This window comes from Tasmannia lanceolata, unplaced genomic scaffold (assembly GCF_043159265.1).
Source record: "Tasmannia lanceolata isolate RefF3 unplaced genomic scaffold, GAP_Taslan_0.1 ptg000026l, whole genome shotgun sequence".
Taxonomy (NCBI): Eukaryota; Viridiplantae; Streptophyta; class Magnoliopsida; order Canellales; family Winteraceae; genus Tasmannia; species Tasmannia lanceolata.
Genome location: NW_027518703.1, coordinates 662,602 through 677,611, shown reverse-complemented (window position 1 = coordinate 677,611; position 15,010 = coordinate 662,602). Strand labels below are relative to the sequence as shown.

The following is a 15,010-nucleotide window of genomic DNA, read 5'->3' as shown; positions in this document are numbered from 1 at the left end:
GCACAAGGGCACAGACAAGGAGACAAAGGGTCAGAAGACCAACCTGAAGTGGTGCTCCGGACGGGCGCTTCGACACTCAAGTCAGTATGAGCAGGAGTGCAGAGCAATATCCGAGCAAAAAGCTTAGGGTTTTGATCTCAGATCCCTCACCTTAGCACAAGTTAAGGCTATTTATAGTGATTCTGAGCCACCTGTCCAGGACATGTGGTAGCCCCTGTATGGACCAGGTTTCATACCTAGGAGGGGCAGGTGGAAGTCCCCGATTGGTCCAGACGTCATACCTAGCAGGGACAGGTGTTGGCTTTGCAGTGGTCCCTGTGAGGGCCACGTGTCAACAGCCGATTCGTTGCAGATTTTGGACCCCATCACCTCCTTCTGCTCATCCATGGACAGTAAGGGGTGACACCCAACCCGACCCGACCTGACCTGAAGAACCCTTTTTTTTTCAGCCAGAATACGACCTGATTTCCAACCCGACGAGGTTCGACCCGACCTGAACACGACCCGACCTAAGTTCAACCCGACCCAACTAGAATTTTTTAACTTAGAAAAAAAAAATTCATAAAAAATCTCGGGTTGAACTCAGGTTGGGTTGCCCAAACCCTCAACCCAAACCCGACCCGAACTCAATCCGGGTTGGGAAAACTAAACCCGACCCCGACCCCGACCCGATTTTTTTTGGGTTGTACCCCTAATGGACACACTTCTTTCTCAAACCCCTTGATCTCCATACAAGAAAGAAAATCCCTTTAACACTATAAAAAGAATCAACAAGAGTCTTCTTCTCTACACGAGAATAATCACGATCTCTTTCCTTCTCTCATTTTTTACTAAAGAGTATAACCGTATCTTTTAAGGTTTTACAATTTAAAAAGGGAAGTGATATTTATGCCCCTTTTGATCACCAGACACCCAGCGTCAGTGTATCAATGGCAAAAAGGAGGCTAATGTACTTTATGTCAGAAAAATCCAGTGGCTTTGATTGCAAAGTACACGGGCAAATGGGTGTCTCTGTGATAAAAGGGGCGTAAATATCATTTCGCTTTCAAAAATTAACCATAACAAGCAAGTCTCGACAGAATGTCGTTTTAGAAGTGTCTTCTGATTGTCTTGGGAAACCAGATACAAAGCACTACAACTTGAGTGTCCCTTGCAAAAACAAAACACCAGGGATGCATTACATTTATCACTGCATTTAATTCTTCATTTATCATGACGGAGATATGAGAGAGAGAGAGACAGAGAGAATGCCAAACAGAAGGTGTCCTTGCAAAAACTTAGCCGCAATGGTGCCCCAAATGAATCCACCTCACTCATTACATTTATCATTGCATTTAATTTCCATTAATCATCCCACTTCTTAGTGACGTGGATCCAATGAGGGTAGAGAGAGAGTTAGAGAGAGTTATTTGGGTGTTTGGTTGAGCTTTTAAGTGAAAAACCCACTTACTCAGATGAGGTGCTCAAATGTAATCCACATATATAGATGAGGTGATCTTATGTCCTCTACGACAATGTTAGACTTGCAAAATGTTGTTGATTGCTGTCTTCACTTATATTTGTTTGTTAATCAAATAGGCTTTATAAATGCAAAGTCTATGGGATAATCAAAACATAAGCAAAAATGATGATAAGCATGATAGAAAAATATTAACTTTATTTAGGGGCTAAAGTTTCAAACAAATGTGACAACAAATAGAGGCCTCGGTTAACACAAACTAGAGTCTCTCCACCAAGCTGATATGGCATCAGAGAAAAATCCAGCAAGTGGAAGGTAGTTCGTCACTAAAAAAAATCCAAGTCTTACGGACCACATACCTTTCACCGCACAGGCTTCCAGGTCGGATTTAGGGCTTAAGGTTTAGGGTTTTGTAGCTCTTAATCGCACGTAGTCTCACGGATATATAATGTTTGTTCAACATGAGATGAGGAGTAGCTTTCATCGACATAATGGTTCATCAAATCAATGGTCCCCACTAGACAGTAAAACACCATGTGGGACCCACAATCGATTATCAATTTGTCAGGATCATTAAAAGGACTTTTTATGTGAACAAGAATCATTGTTCGAGGCAAGAAGCAATAAGGATGTCTTAGGCTTCATGTGTATCTTTCTACTTTGTCCTTGAGCTTCATGTGTATCTTTCTACTTTTATGCAATATATCTGTGGGGGTTTGCCTAACCCCAGCTTGGTCTTGCCTAACCCCAGCTTACCCATAAAAAAAAAGGATGTCTTAGGCAAGTGGGCTTCTCACTCTGGCGCTATCAACTCAACTCAACTCAACTCAATTAAAGGTCCCAAACTAGTTGGGGTTGGCGCAATTAAAGATTGATGAGAATCTTCAGAAGCGACTGGAAAATAGATTGATGGGAATCTTCAGAAGTGACTAAAGAATCCTACTTTTTAGTCGAAAAAGAACAAGATTTTTGACATATTTTTCCTTTTATCATTCTCTACACCTAAAAAAGGAGAGAATCCCGTAAATAAATGGTTGCCGAACATGCCCTAAAATACTGAAATGGCTTTAAGCTTTGTACTATACTCAGAAGGCCATATGCCCCTTCCCTTTTTTTTCTTTTTCTTTTTAATCTTTTCTCCTAATGAAGTCATTTTCAATAATAAATGACATAAACCCTCCCGATATCGCGATATGTGCGAGAAGGTAAAGAAGACATGTTCTAATGTTCGCACCTAAAACCCTTTCCATTTCTTTTACGTGGGGTTTCCATGATTTTTCTTCTGCCCATTTCTTTCCTTCCAAGATTTCTATCTACCAACTCATCAATTTCTCGTTTCTTAATCGTCTCATCTCTAGAGATAATAGAGATATCGGGAATTTATTGAATTCTACTTGAAGGGTTATGATTTGATCAATGACCCTATGTTTAATATTCTCAAAATATCGTGAGATAATAATATATCTTGATTTTAACTCATCTATCTAGTTTTTCAGCTCTCTGTTACCTACCCTTGAATCTGGGGGTTGGTGGTGACCACGATTTGTCATGGTAAGTTCAACAACATTTACACCCTATTTTCAATTTTTCTTAATGTTATTCTATTATAGAGGAACGCTAGACTCAAGGAACCCTTGCAAAAAAACAGGGAAAGGGCGCCGTCATTGGTCAAAACCAATTTAGGATGTCCAGAAAATCACGGTCATCACGGCCATAAAGCAGTTCTGACTAATGAGGGCGCCCTTTCCCTTATTTTTTGCAAGGGCTCCTGTGAGTCTAGCATTCCTCTATATTATATTATTTGAGGCCAATATGCATCTTCTGTCTGACCTTCTAACTCACCAACTTTATATTGCTTGTTCCACAATAATAAATGAGTAAATAAATTATAAAGTTAGTAATAGTATAAGATAAGGACAATAGCATCACCACCACCACCAAGTTTGGCCATATATGATAGATATTGATAGATAGTATGATTTCGTGTAGGTAACGATCTTTTCGACTCCACTATTCGGTTAATTTGGCCATGTATGATCAAAAGAAATGATTAAGAAAAAGAAAACACCTGATCATGTTTATCATTATCTTAGTAATTATGCATTAAAGGTAGAGAAACTTTTAAATAAATAGCCCTTGTAGGCATATTGTTTGGTGAGACTGCCATTTATTCAAAATTAAAGGGGCCGCCGTTTGAATAGATTGATTATGCTTTCACTGAAAATTTTAAATTCACTGTAATAAAAAACACTGATTTGTAAATTCTTAATCTATGATATATACTAAACACGTAACTTTTCAAAATATCATTCGCTTTATCATGAAATTTTTTTCCTGCACCTACCATATTTTGATGGGATTGGCCCATATTTTTTACCCAAGAGTCGCATGGGTAGGGCCTATCATTTTACATGATCTGGTGGCCCATCTACTCTATCCAAACCCATGTATATCATGGGACCACTATTTTATGCCTCATGCTATGATGGGTAGGGCCCAATATATAATGATCATTGCTAGCATGAGGGCCCACCAACCCTACCTAAATATATGCATCTCTACGCAAATATATGCATCTAACTGAAGCCCACCATTTTACACCTCATGTTTTAATGTCGTGGGGCCCACCATTTTTCACCCATGCATAGCATGGGATTGAATACTTGTTATTAACATGGTTTTAAATTTCGGACCAAAATTTCGGGTTTCGGTCGTAACCGACACCAAAACGTTACATATCGGAAACAGTATTTTATTTCGTCCGTTGCGGTCAAAATTTTCCCTTTTTTCTAAATTTCACCCAAAAACTTGTTTTTTTTAATTAATTTAGTATTTTAAGGAAATTTCGGCCAAAATTACCGAAATTTGGTATCGAACAAAATAATGTTTTTATCATTTCGCCGGATTTCGGCCGAAATTTCGATTTCGGTGGGGTCCGAAACCAGTACCGAAACCAAAATTTAAAACCATTGTTATAAAATATGTTGTTTAGATAACATCTTGTAATTTTTAAGGATACGCAGTTTTACGCTCTTTGAATGAAATCCTAGATTCTAAAAGACATTGATTTTTATTTTAGTGGTTTTTTGGCATTATCAGTTAATCAAATTAGTTGACAATTTCAATAAGCAGTCTAATGCATTTTAACGTTGCTACTCAACTCTATAAGAGGGTTACCATCTTTGTGTTGTATTAAAGGATTTAACATGGCCAAACCCATGATTAATATAACAGGGCGATGATATCTCCCTCCCCCCTCTTTTAATGTGATTTGACGGAAAAAAGCGTTAAAGTTGCCCACTGTTCACAATATAAAGGGAGCGAATGCGTCCTGCAGGGGATGAAAATATCATCGCCCTTATAAGTTATAACATTATGGGACTGAATTATAGGTCCTGTTAGAGGATAGAAGCCTGCTATGAGACTGTATCCTGTAGTAGATGTCAGATTTGGAAAACAAACAACTCAAATCTAGATCCCTTCCCCTCAAGCACTTTGAATACAACTATAATATTTGTGATGAAGAACGTGCGGTGTGGATCAAATCTTTTATTTTTTTTATTTTTTATTTTTATTTTCGTAATTTTATTTTTAGTATGTTTTTAGGGCATCAAATCTTGTTCTTTTAGCATGATTTTAGTGTTTTTAGAAAGATTTTTCGATTACCTATTTAAAGAGCCCAAGATTACGCGATTTGGACTTGATTTGGCTAAGTTATAGGCAGTTTTAGGATATGGTAAATGTCTAGTACGTGATTACTATTTTAGGATTATCTTAGAGATATTTCTTGCTTTATTTTTGTTGCTTTAGATAAAAGATTACGAATAATTGGTAGGCAAGCATTTAGGGTTGCTGAAAGTAGATTTTAACTCTCTATATTATGTAATGGCATGAGGAAAAAAAGATAGATTTGAAAAAAGTTTATTTTTGGGATATCACTTGTGAAGAGAGCATTTGCTCTTTCACGTGGGTGAAGGAGCTTCACTTCTTTCACCTTTTATATTGGAGCTTTTCTCCAAACCGTGGCATGAGTTTTTCAAGCTCCCACGAGATTATTTTAGTCGCTTCTTGTGTTGATCTTCATCGTGTTGCCGCTCTCACGCTCCTTGCATCAATTTGTCCAAAAATATACATGGAATTAATATTCAAGAAAACATTGTTAATTACAATAAGACGTGGAACAAAATACAAACAACATATAGAACATGAAAATACAACATCTATGTATTAATTTTCTTGAAGGCAAACATGTCTAGATTATTTATTTTCTTGAAAGCAGCCATGAATGCTAAATGAACAACCAAATAGAAGCTAAGGAATAAATACATGAATAAGCTTTTGCTTTTACTTAGGCTCTGTTTCTCTCCTCTCGACGTAGAATGGACATAAAACAAATTTACATCCATTTTTTCACTTAAAACTCAACTCAACTCAACTAAGCCTTTGTCCCAAACTATTTGGGATCGGCTAATGAATCCTTTAGAAAATTTTCATGTTTTCTAATGGATTCATTTCATAGAAAAGTGGCGAAGTTTATGGCCGGCTGCCAACCAACTAGTTAAAATGGACATAAAAACAAATTTCTTTTACTCTCATTTTTAAGTAAAAAAACTGACATAAAATTTCTTTTATGCCCATTTTACTAGGAAAAAACGTAGCCTTAACATAAAATATTGTAGGTATAGAAGCAGACCCATAATTTTCTATTAGCAAAAATCAATATGCCAAAAAAAAAACATAACAAAGGAAAACAGCAATAATTATGCCTTTCTCCTCTAGACTTCTTAATTGGTTTTATTTTGTTTTCTTACAAAAGCAAAACCCTATAGCAGAAATTGTAACCACAAGCAAAGCCAGGATAACAAGCAACATATATATATAAGAACAGATCACATCCCAAAACCAATGTGGAAGCCTCAACCCTCTGCCATAAGTTGGAAACAAATTAAATCAGCCAAAAAGAAATAAGATACAAAATTTAAGGAAACCAAAACTTATTTGTCAACCTAATTTGAAGGACTTTAGAAGGAAAACAAATTCCCCATCTCAAACAACTTCTTCTCTCTTTCATCTCAAAAGCAACAAAAACCACATGGCATCTTAGGGTGTGTTCGGCAACTATTCTTTTACGAGATTTCCCCTTTTTTAGGCGTGGAGAATGACGAAAGCCAAAAAAATCTCAAAAATCATGTTCGGCTGCGTGACCTGCTAAGGTCTGTTTCAAAAATTTCTGCTACTTTTTCGACTAAAAAATAGCATTCCTCAGAGCGATAAATAACCGTTTCTAAAATTTCTCATCACTCCGTTTCCGCCCGATTCTTTAGGCGAGAATGAGAAGTGTATAAAGAACTTATTAATAAACATATATAGAACTTATTAATAAACAATTATAAGAACATCTAAAAAATCAACACCTAAAATGAATAAAGAACTTATTAATAAACATATATAGAAACTATTTACTTCATCTGAAAACCACATAAACATAAATCTCATCCTTGAAATACTCCTAAGAAAATAGAATATAGAATGATGAGATCTGGGCCCACTGGGAAGCAAGCCGTATTAAGATGGGGTTGGTTGGTCACTTGGTTGGTTTTCCACCAACGAGGAACAGTTCAGAAAAACCATAAAAATAAAAACTAAAGAGAGAGAGAAAATTAAAAGGCTACTGATATTTGCACTACCATTTTTTTGGTAATTGCACTAACTCACCTTGCCTTTTACTATTTAACCATCCATCAAAAGTAGCAACAATTCCCAAAAAAAACCTCTCATAAGTTAATTAAAATGGAAAAGGCAAGGTAAGTTAGTGCAATTATCAAAAAACGGTAGTGCCAATATCAGCAGCCAACTAAAACCGTTGTAGTAGACGAGAAGATGCCACGTTGACCAAAATGTGAGGAGAAGTTCCCACCAACCACCTCTCTACCTTTGAAGAGTAAAAACCCTCGTGGCAATCTCATGCTTCTGTCACGCCACCATGGTAGCCACATGTCATCAGATCCCACCTTTAAATATCATAACGATCGGACGGTCGTGAACACTTCTCAACTAATCCCATTGCACAATTGGTAGGTGGAATACCATATCTAACTATCTATATAAATACTCAAAACTAGGTGAACCAAACTCAAAAGGAAATTCCATCAAATCTCAAATTTCCTTTCTCAAATCCATCCCATTTTTTCTAAAACCCCTCATTTTGCAATATTCTTTGTGGGTTTTTCATGGAATTCTCAAAACCATCTCTTGAACAAGTCCTTGAGAAGGACAATGGCAATGTCTCCATTGAAAGCTTATGTATGAAAGACCCTTTGAACTGGGGAATGTTAGCTGAGTCTCTAAAGGGTAGTCATTTGGACGAGGTGAAGAGAATGGTTGAGGAGTTTAGGGGGCCAGTGGTGAAGTTGGAAGGTGCAACTTTGACGATTGCGCAAGTGGCGGCCGTGGCCCACGAATCGAACGTTAGAGTGGAGCTTTCGGAGTCGGCGAGGAGTGGGGTCCGGGCGAGTAGCGAATGGGTGATGGAGAGCATGAACAAGGGGACAGATAGCTATGGAGTCACTACAGGGTTTGGTGCAACTTCACATAGAAGAACAAAGGAAGGAGGTGCCCTCCAGAAGGAACTTATTAGGTAAAAGAGTAGTGCTCTAATCATGTTTACAATTACTTAATCATTACACCTCTTAGTTTTTAATCTTTCTCTCTCCCTACAACTTTAAATTAGTGAAATGCTTCACCCCTTGATGAAGTTTGTCATGGGAGTGAAAAGTTTTATGCAGTGTGTCAAAATGTGGATGTGGGTCAAAAAATGCGGCCAAAGCAAATCCTAGTTGACTTAGCATGATGCGGTTGAGTACTCGGGTTATGCTTTTGAGTACTCGCTGATGGGTCATAACTCGGAAGAGTCAAAGGATTTTTTATTGATTTTATGTTAGGTAAAATAGCACTCACCGGCCAACATTTTAGAGGACAGAACGCGGCTAAGATAAAAGGGAGTCGGGTAGGGGGAGGGAGCTTTGAAACTATGGTTTTAAGAAGGAAAGATGTTATGGAAGATGTTAGATAGATGATAAACTTTACTGATAACCTAATCATAATTAGAGAAATTTAATCCTCCTTCCAAATTTCGGACAAGATATTATTAATTGTAGTTTGAAGAGAGAGATTAAGATAGCCCTAAAGAAAATTTGATGAGCAAAGTCTAATGGTATAAGCTCTCTCCCTGATTGTGATTAGAAGAACGTATAAATCTTCCCTTAATTCCTTCTTTTATTGACTTTAGGATGATTGAAAGTAGGTATTTTCTAAGCTGGCTTGCCCATATAGATGTGAAGATTAATAACATGGTCCAACCCTTTCTGAATTCTGAAATGCTCAATGTTATCTAAAGGGGGAGGAATATTAAAACACAACAGTTATGAATTAATATTGTGATCAGAGAAACTGAATCTTCCTATTCACGCTTTTACTAAATTTAAGATGAGTGTAGATAAAGTAGGTATTCTGTAAGTGATCTACCTATATTATAAGACTAGTTGGGCGGCCAAAAAAGAATTCTTTATAGCTTATTTTTAGAAAAAACCTAATTAATAGGAGCAGTTTTCAACTAACTGAATTAATAGGAATTTCAAAAGCTAATTAATAGGGGTGTCTCTCAAAAAAATTTGAGAGTGATTTTCTCTCCTAGACGATTTGTTATCGTTAAAAATTAATAACCTAATTAATAGGGGCATGTTTCACATGAAGAGAATTAATAGGAGACGATTATGTTACTTGAACCAAGCCGAAACCGAACCGAAAATTTGGTTTCGGTTTGGTTAAACCAAACCGATTCAAATTTCGGTTTGGTTCGGTTTGGGGATCAAACCGAATCGAAACCGAATATTTCCAATTATTATGAGTAAGGGGTGGCAAAATTGGCGGAACCGGTTCGATTCGGTTTGGGGGTCGAACCAAACCGAAACCGAACCATTGCCACCCCTAATCCCACCTAATAAGCCTTGTAAAACTGCTCAGAGTATCCATCGGTTTAAGGGGCTATTGTTGGATCAAATATCAAGGGTGGTGCCTTTTTCAAGGTGGGGCCCCACCCATTCTCTCACAGCCAGTACTCCCTCCCTTCTCTAATTGATCATGAAGCCTTAGCTGGACCCAATTACGAACACTTGAGATCTTTGAAGAAAGTGCACACCATAAATAGTGCATTTTAAAAAAATTATTGCATGAGGTCACTTTATTCAAAGATCCAAACCGTTCATTTGTTGCAAGGATATCATTCCCCTATTGGAAATTATGTATTTTATGTTTGGGACCCACATGTATTTATGTCGTATGACATATAGTGGTGACCATTCATTTCACGGTCAAAACATCTCACAATTATAATTTGGGTAGTGAACTCATATGTTGAAGTGATCGATTGTAATCTCTATTTTTACCGCATAAAAACTTAGTCATAATAGCATATATTGTTTACATGAGTCGTGCTCACACATACCTGAGTGTTGTTTTGTTGGAAATTTTAAAGAATTTGAAAAATCAAAAGTGCTTTTGCCTTGTCTTTAAAATTTGATTTCCCTTTTATTTCAAAAGCTAGTGACTTTTGAGTGCTTTTTTGGGTTTAAATGAAAATAATGCCCAAAACGGTTTCCATTTTACCCCATTAATTGCTAAACGTTTTTTTTTAATGGCATCCCAAACGGTTATGATAATAACACCTATTAAAGTTGCAAAATCGTTTCATCTCGAACGGTCACAGATATGAATGTTGGAAGAGAAACGTTCAAGGCTTTTAATGGTGGCTTTTCTCAACATTAATACCCATTATTGGTGGCTCTTTCCAACAGACACTTTGTGGTCTATAAAAAGGAGAGGAGAATACGGTTTAGGTAAGGCTAAGAGTTTTTGGGGTCTACGTTTGAGTGGCTTTTGCCAACAGAAAAATAAAGAAGTTTACACAGAAAAAGGTTTATGTTTTCTGGTTTTGCTTCATTTCCTTCCATCTGTTCCTTCTGTATTTGAGCACAGTTCTAAGGTGGTTCTGGGTAGACCAGTCAGCGAGTGCACGTGGACTGGAGCCATATTTGGCTGTTTTATTTTGGAGCGTCGATTCGCGGATCCCGGTTGCACCGGTAGGGGGCGGATACGATTCTTAAGGAGAGTGACTAGTGGCACGACTCAGCCTTCTCTCTTCGAATCTGGTTTTTTCCAAACGTTTTTCCATCAAAAGAGATAAGTGCAATATGTTTTCCATGTTTTATTTCAATTATGGTTTAATTTAAATACATGGATTTTTGGCTTCGACTTGCACTGTTTTGAGGTCGAGTAATATGTTTTCGTTTCAAGTAATGTGTTTTGGGTTCAACTAAGCCATATATCATTCTTTCATTATTTGTTTATAAGATTTGTAGAATTCTGATCCGTCTATTTTATCCAACACTCTTAAGAATCATATTTGGGCTTCTTAAGATATGGATTCTTTCCAACATGTTTTTTTGTATATATACTTTTATTGGCACTACCATATTTTGATAATAGGACTGCTAGCAAAACGGGATTTTGTTTGGAAAATAGAGATGAAACCCTATGTTACGACATATTCGCAAGAAGACAAGGAAGTGAGCTTGAATCCCCACAAAATGCAAAAAACACTATTGCTCTGTTTGGTTACGTTTTTTTGAGTAAAATAGCAGGGAATGTAATTCTCCTAATTACCCGATGAGTGTTTGGTAGGGATTTAGCATAAATTGGAACTTTGACCGACGGTTATGTCGGGCGCTTGTCCAGTGACGTGGAACCCTCGAAATTTGCCGGATGAATATCTCCAAATCAAAGGAAAAATGGGAGAATTTCTCAGGGAAATTCTTTTTCACCGTAATTGTCATAACTTTCTACTTTTGCTTGTAGTTTTTTCCGTAATTGTCATATCTTATTACATTTTGTTGGTATTTTGTTGGTAATTTTCAAACTTTAGAACCATTTCTAGGTAATTTTTCATTTAAAACTTTATAACTTCTGCTATTTTACTTTTTTTGTAATGATTACTTTTTTTGCTTATTTTTGCTTTTGCCAGCAACCTTTGCCCATGTGCGCATCTTTGCACAAGGATGGCCACATGCCAAGAAGTGGCATAGGAGAAGTTTGCTAGCAAATTCCTATAAAAAAAAAGAAAATGTTATCAACACTACTGTTTTCTTATGAGGGCACTCTCACTTTATTAAAAGTACGGTATGGCCCACACCATAGGATGATCCAAACCGTCCATTAGATGGGCCATAGCCTAAATAGGTTATGCTCCAAAAATCATTTCCATAAGATGATCCTAACTCTCCAATCTGAATGTTAGAGGGTTGATCATAACCCTCTATAGATCGGAGGGTTAGAATCAACCAATGGAAATAATTTTGGGGCATAACCTATTTAGGCTATGGCCCATCTAATGGACGGTTTGGATAATCCTATGGTGCGGGCCATACCGTACTTTTTATAAAGTGAGGAGTGCCCTCCTCAAAAAACAGTAGTGCTGATAACATTCCCTAAAAAAATCTTAAAAAATACGGTAAAAAAACTCCTGCACATCTCCTACCCCCAACCAAACAACGTCGGGGAGATTTGCTCACAATCTCTCCGTTGACTGATTTCCTTTGACTTCTTCTTCTCTAAATCCCCCAACATCTACCAGCATCCAAACAGAGCATATGGAAATGATCAAATTATCGGTCAATTCCACTTTTGTCAATCAATTCACGTTTTAGAATTTTGATAATGGGGGAAACTCACCATGTCGTTTCCTTTTTAATAAGCTACGTAAGAGCTTTTTGGGGAATTGTAATAGCCTGGTTAATAAATAATAAAAGGCTATTTGTGTTTGTGTGACAACTGACAAGATAAAAGCTCACAAAAAAAGTTACGTAACAAAGAAAAGTGTACCCATACAAAAAGTGGGGTACAAATATCTCAAGTAAAAATGGTCCAAGGCTTCATGAACTGGAATAACGAATGTTCAAATTTTGTGTGTCTCGTGTCATTTGCGATTAGATTTGGTTTGCACTTTCCTCTTTCATTATTATTCTTATTCATATTGTTATTATTGGGTGCTGATTCTGTTTGTGCATTGGAATATTCCTTGTGACAACAGATTCCTCAACGCCGGAATCTTCGGCTCCAGGCCGGAATCCGGCAACACATTGCCTACCCCAGCCACCAGAGCGGCCATGCTAGTCAGAATCAATACCCTACTCCAAGGTTACTCTGGTATCCGATTTGAGATCATGGAAGCAATCACTAGCCTTCTCAACCACAAGATCACCCCATGTTTACCCCTAAGGGGAACGATCACGGCATCGGGCGATCTCGTCCCTTTATCCTACATTGCTGGGATCCTCACCGGACGCCCGAATTCCAAGGCCGTTACATCCGATGGGAAACCGATTGATGCCGGCGAGGCATTCCGACTCGCTGGAATCCCTAACGGCTTCTTCGAATTGCAGCCCAAGGAGGGGCTCGCACTCGTAAATGGGACCGCGGTAGGGTCCGGTCTAGCATCTCTAGTGTTGTTTGAAACAAATGTACTTGTGATCCTTTCGGAAGTCCTATCGGCGCTCTTTTGCGAGGTAATGCAAGGTAAGCCTGAGTTCACTGACCATTTAACCCACAAATTGAAGCACCATCCAGGCCAAATTGAGGCAGCAGCCATAATGGAACACATCTTGGATGGGAGCTCTTACATGAAAATGGCTCAAAAAATCCATGAACTAGACCCCCTCCAAAAGCCTAAGCAAGATCGATATGCGCTTCGAACTTCTCCCCAATGGCTCGGGCCACAAATCGAAGTGATCCGATCCTCGACCCGATCGATTGAGCGAGAGATCAATTCGGTTAACGACAACCCTTTGATCGATGTCTCGAGGAACAAAGCCCTCCATGGGGGGAATTTCCAAGGGACTCCGATCGGAGTTTCGATGGATAATACTCGCTTGGCAATCGCGTCTATTGGGAAGCTCATGTTTGCTCAATTCTCTGAGCTTGTCAATGATTTTTACAACAATGGGCTGCCTTCGAATCTTTCCGGTGGAAGGAATCCAAGTTTGGATTATGGGTTTAAAGGGGCTGAAATTGCGATGGCCGCGTATTGTTCAGAGCTCCAATTCCTCGCGAATCCGGTGACTAATCATGTACAAAGTGCAGAGCAGCACAACCAAGATGTGAACTCATTGGGTTTGATCTCTTCAAGGAAAACAGCTGAAGCAGTTGAGATTTTGAAACTAATGTCATCAACATACTTGGTTGGACTTTGCCAAGCAATTGATTTGAGGCACTTAGAGGAGAATTTGAAGAACTCTGTCAAGAACGTTGTAACTCAAGCAGCTAAAAGAGTTCTAACCATGGGTGCTAATGGAGAGCTCCACCCCTCGAGATTTTGCGAGAAGGACTTGATCAAAATTGTCGATCACGAGTACGTATTTGCATATGCTGATGATCCGTGCAGCTTAACATACCCTTTAATGCTTAAATTACGGCATGTTCTAGTCGAGCACGCTTTGATCAATGGTGAGAAGGAGAAGGATTCGAGTACATCCATCTTCCAAAAGATAAGTGCTTTCGAAGAGGAGATCAAGACCCATTTGCAAAAAGAAGTTGAGAGTGTAAGAATTGCTTATGAGAATGGGAATTTGGCGATTCCGAATAGGATCAAGGAGTGTAGATCATATCCATTGTATAAATTTGTGAGGGAAGCTCTCAATTCAGGATTTCTGACCGGTGAGAAGGTGCGATCGCCGGGGGAGGAATTTGATAAGGTGTTTACAGCTATCAGTGATGGGAAAATGATCGATCCGCTGCTCGAATGCCTCAGAGACTGGAATGGTGCTCCTCTACCCATCTGTTAGTACTATTTCTATTGGGCAAATATGTCACTTATTGGGCCTCACAGGTTTCTAACACGCCTACGATCCTGATCACAATGTTTTTTTTTTTTTTTCTATTTTCTAGCATTGTTTCTCTTTTCTCCTCTGTTCATGTCCTCTATTTGGACAGAGTTCCGGCAACTGTGCCGGAGATTGGATTTCATGGATATGAATGTCTCTATTGTTCAATGTCTTCTTCTTTTTGATGCAAGGTGAAATGTAGTATGTTAATAGGGACCTCTTTCAAAATAAGGTGTAAACATTATTTTCTTCTACTGCATACATTGTTCCTTATCCAAAGAGAGGAAGAAGACTCTGATGTACTTACATGGGAAACCTTGGGTTTTCTATGAGAGAAAATTATAAAGAGACACACTTCTGTGGCATAGTGGGTTCATGTTTGCTTGTTTTCTGGATTTTCTTTCTATTTCTTGGCCCTGTGTTAGTAGTCAATTGCTCAAAAAATCCTATTGGACGTGATCCTGACCATTTAATCAAGAGTTTGCAAATGAATTCCCTTCAAAAGAATATTGGCAAGAATCCACATTAAACGGCCAAAAATACATGTGAATCAAAAGCTAGAGGATCAAATCAGCATTGCTAAGATATAAGATGAACACCATAGAAAAGGGGGAAGTGA

The 15,010-nt window shown here is 38.2% G+C and overlaps 1 protein-coding gene across 3 annotated transcripts; it reads left to right on the top strand.

The window, feature by feature from the left end:
- Window positions 1–2,771: 2,771 nt before the first annotated feature.
- Window positions 2,772–14,396, top strand: LOC143858511 (phenylalanine ammonia-lyase-like). Of its 3 annotated transcripts, none has more exons than XM_077369151.1 (3): window positions 2,772–2,793; window positions 7,772–8,096; window positions 12,603–14,396. In XM_077369151.1, the coding sequence occupies exons 2-3, from the start codon at window positions 7,789–7,791 to the stop codon at window positions 14,350–14,352; spliced, it is 2,058 nt and encodes a 685-aa protein (XP_077225266.1). In that variant the 5' UTR covers window positions 2,772–2,793; window positions 7,772–7,788; the 3' UTR covers window positions 14,353–14,396. The 3 variants fall into 3 exon arrangements, with proteins under 3 accessions (XP_077225266.1, XP_077225267.1, XP_077225265.1); XM_077369152.1 differs by lacking the exon at window positions 2,772–2,793 and adding an exon at window positions 3,117–3,126; XM_077369150.1 differs by lacking the exon at window positions 2,772–2,793 and having other exon boundaries at window positions 7,583–8,096.
- The last annotated feature ends 614 nt before the right edge of the window (window positions 14,397–15,010 follow it).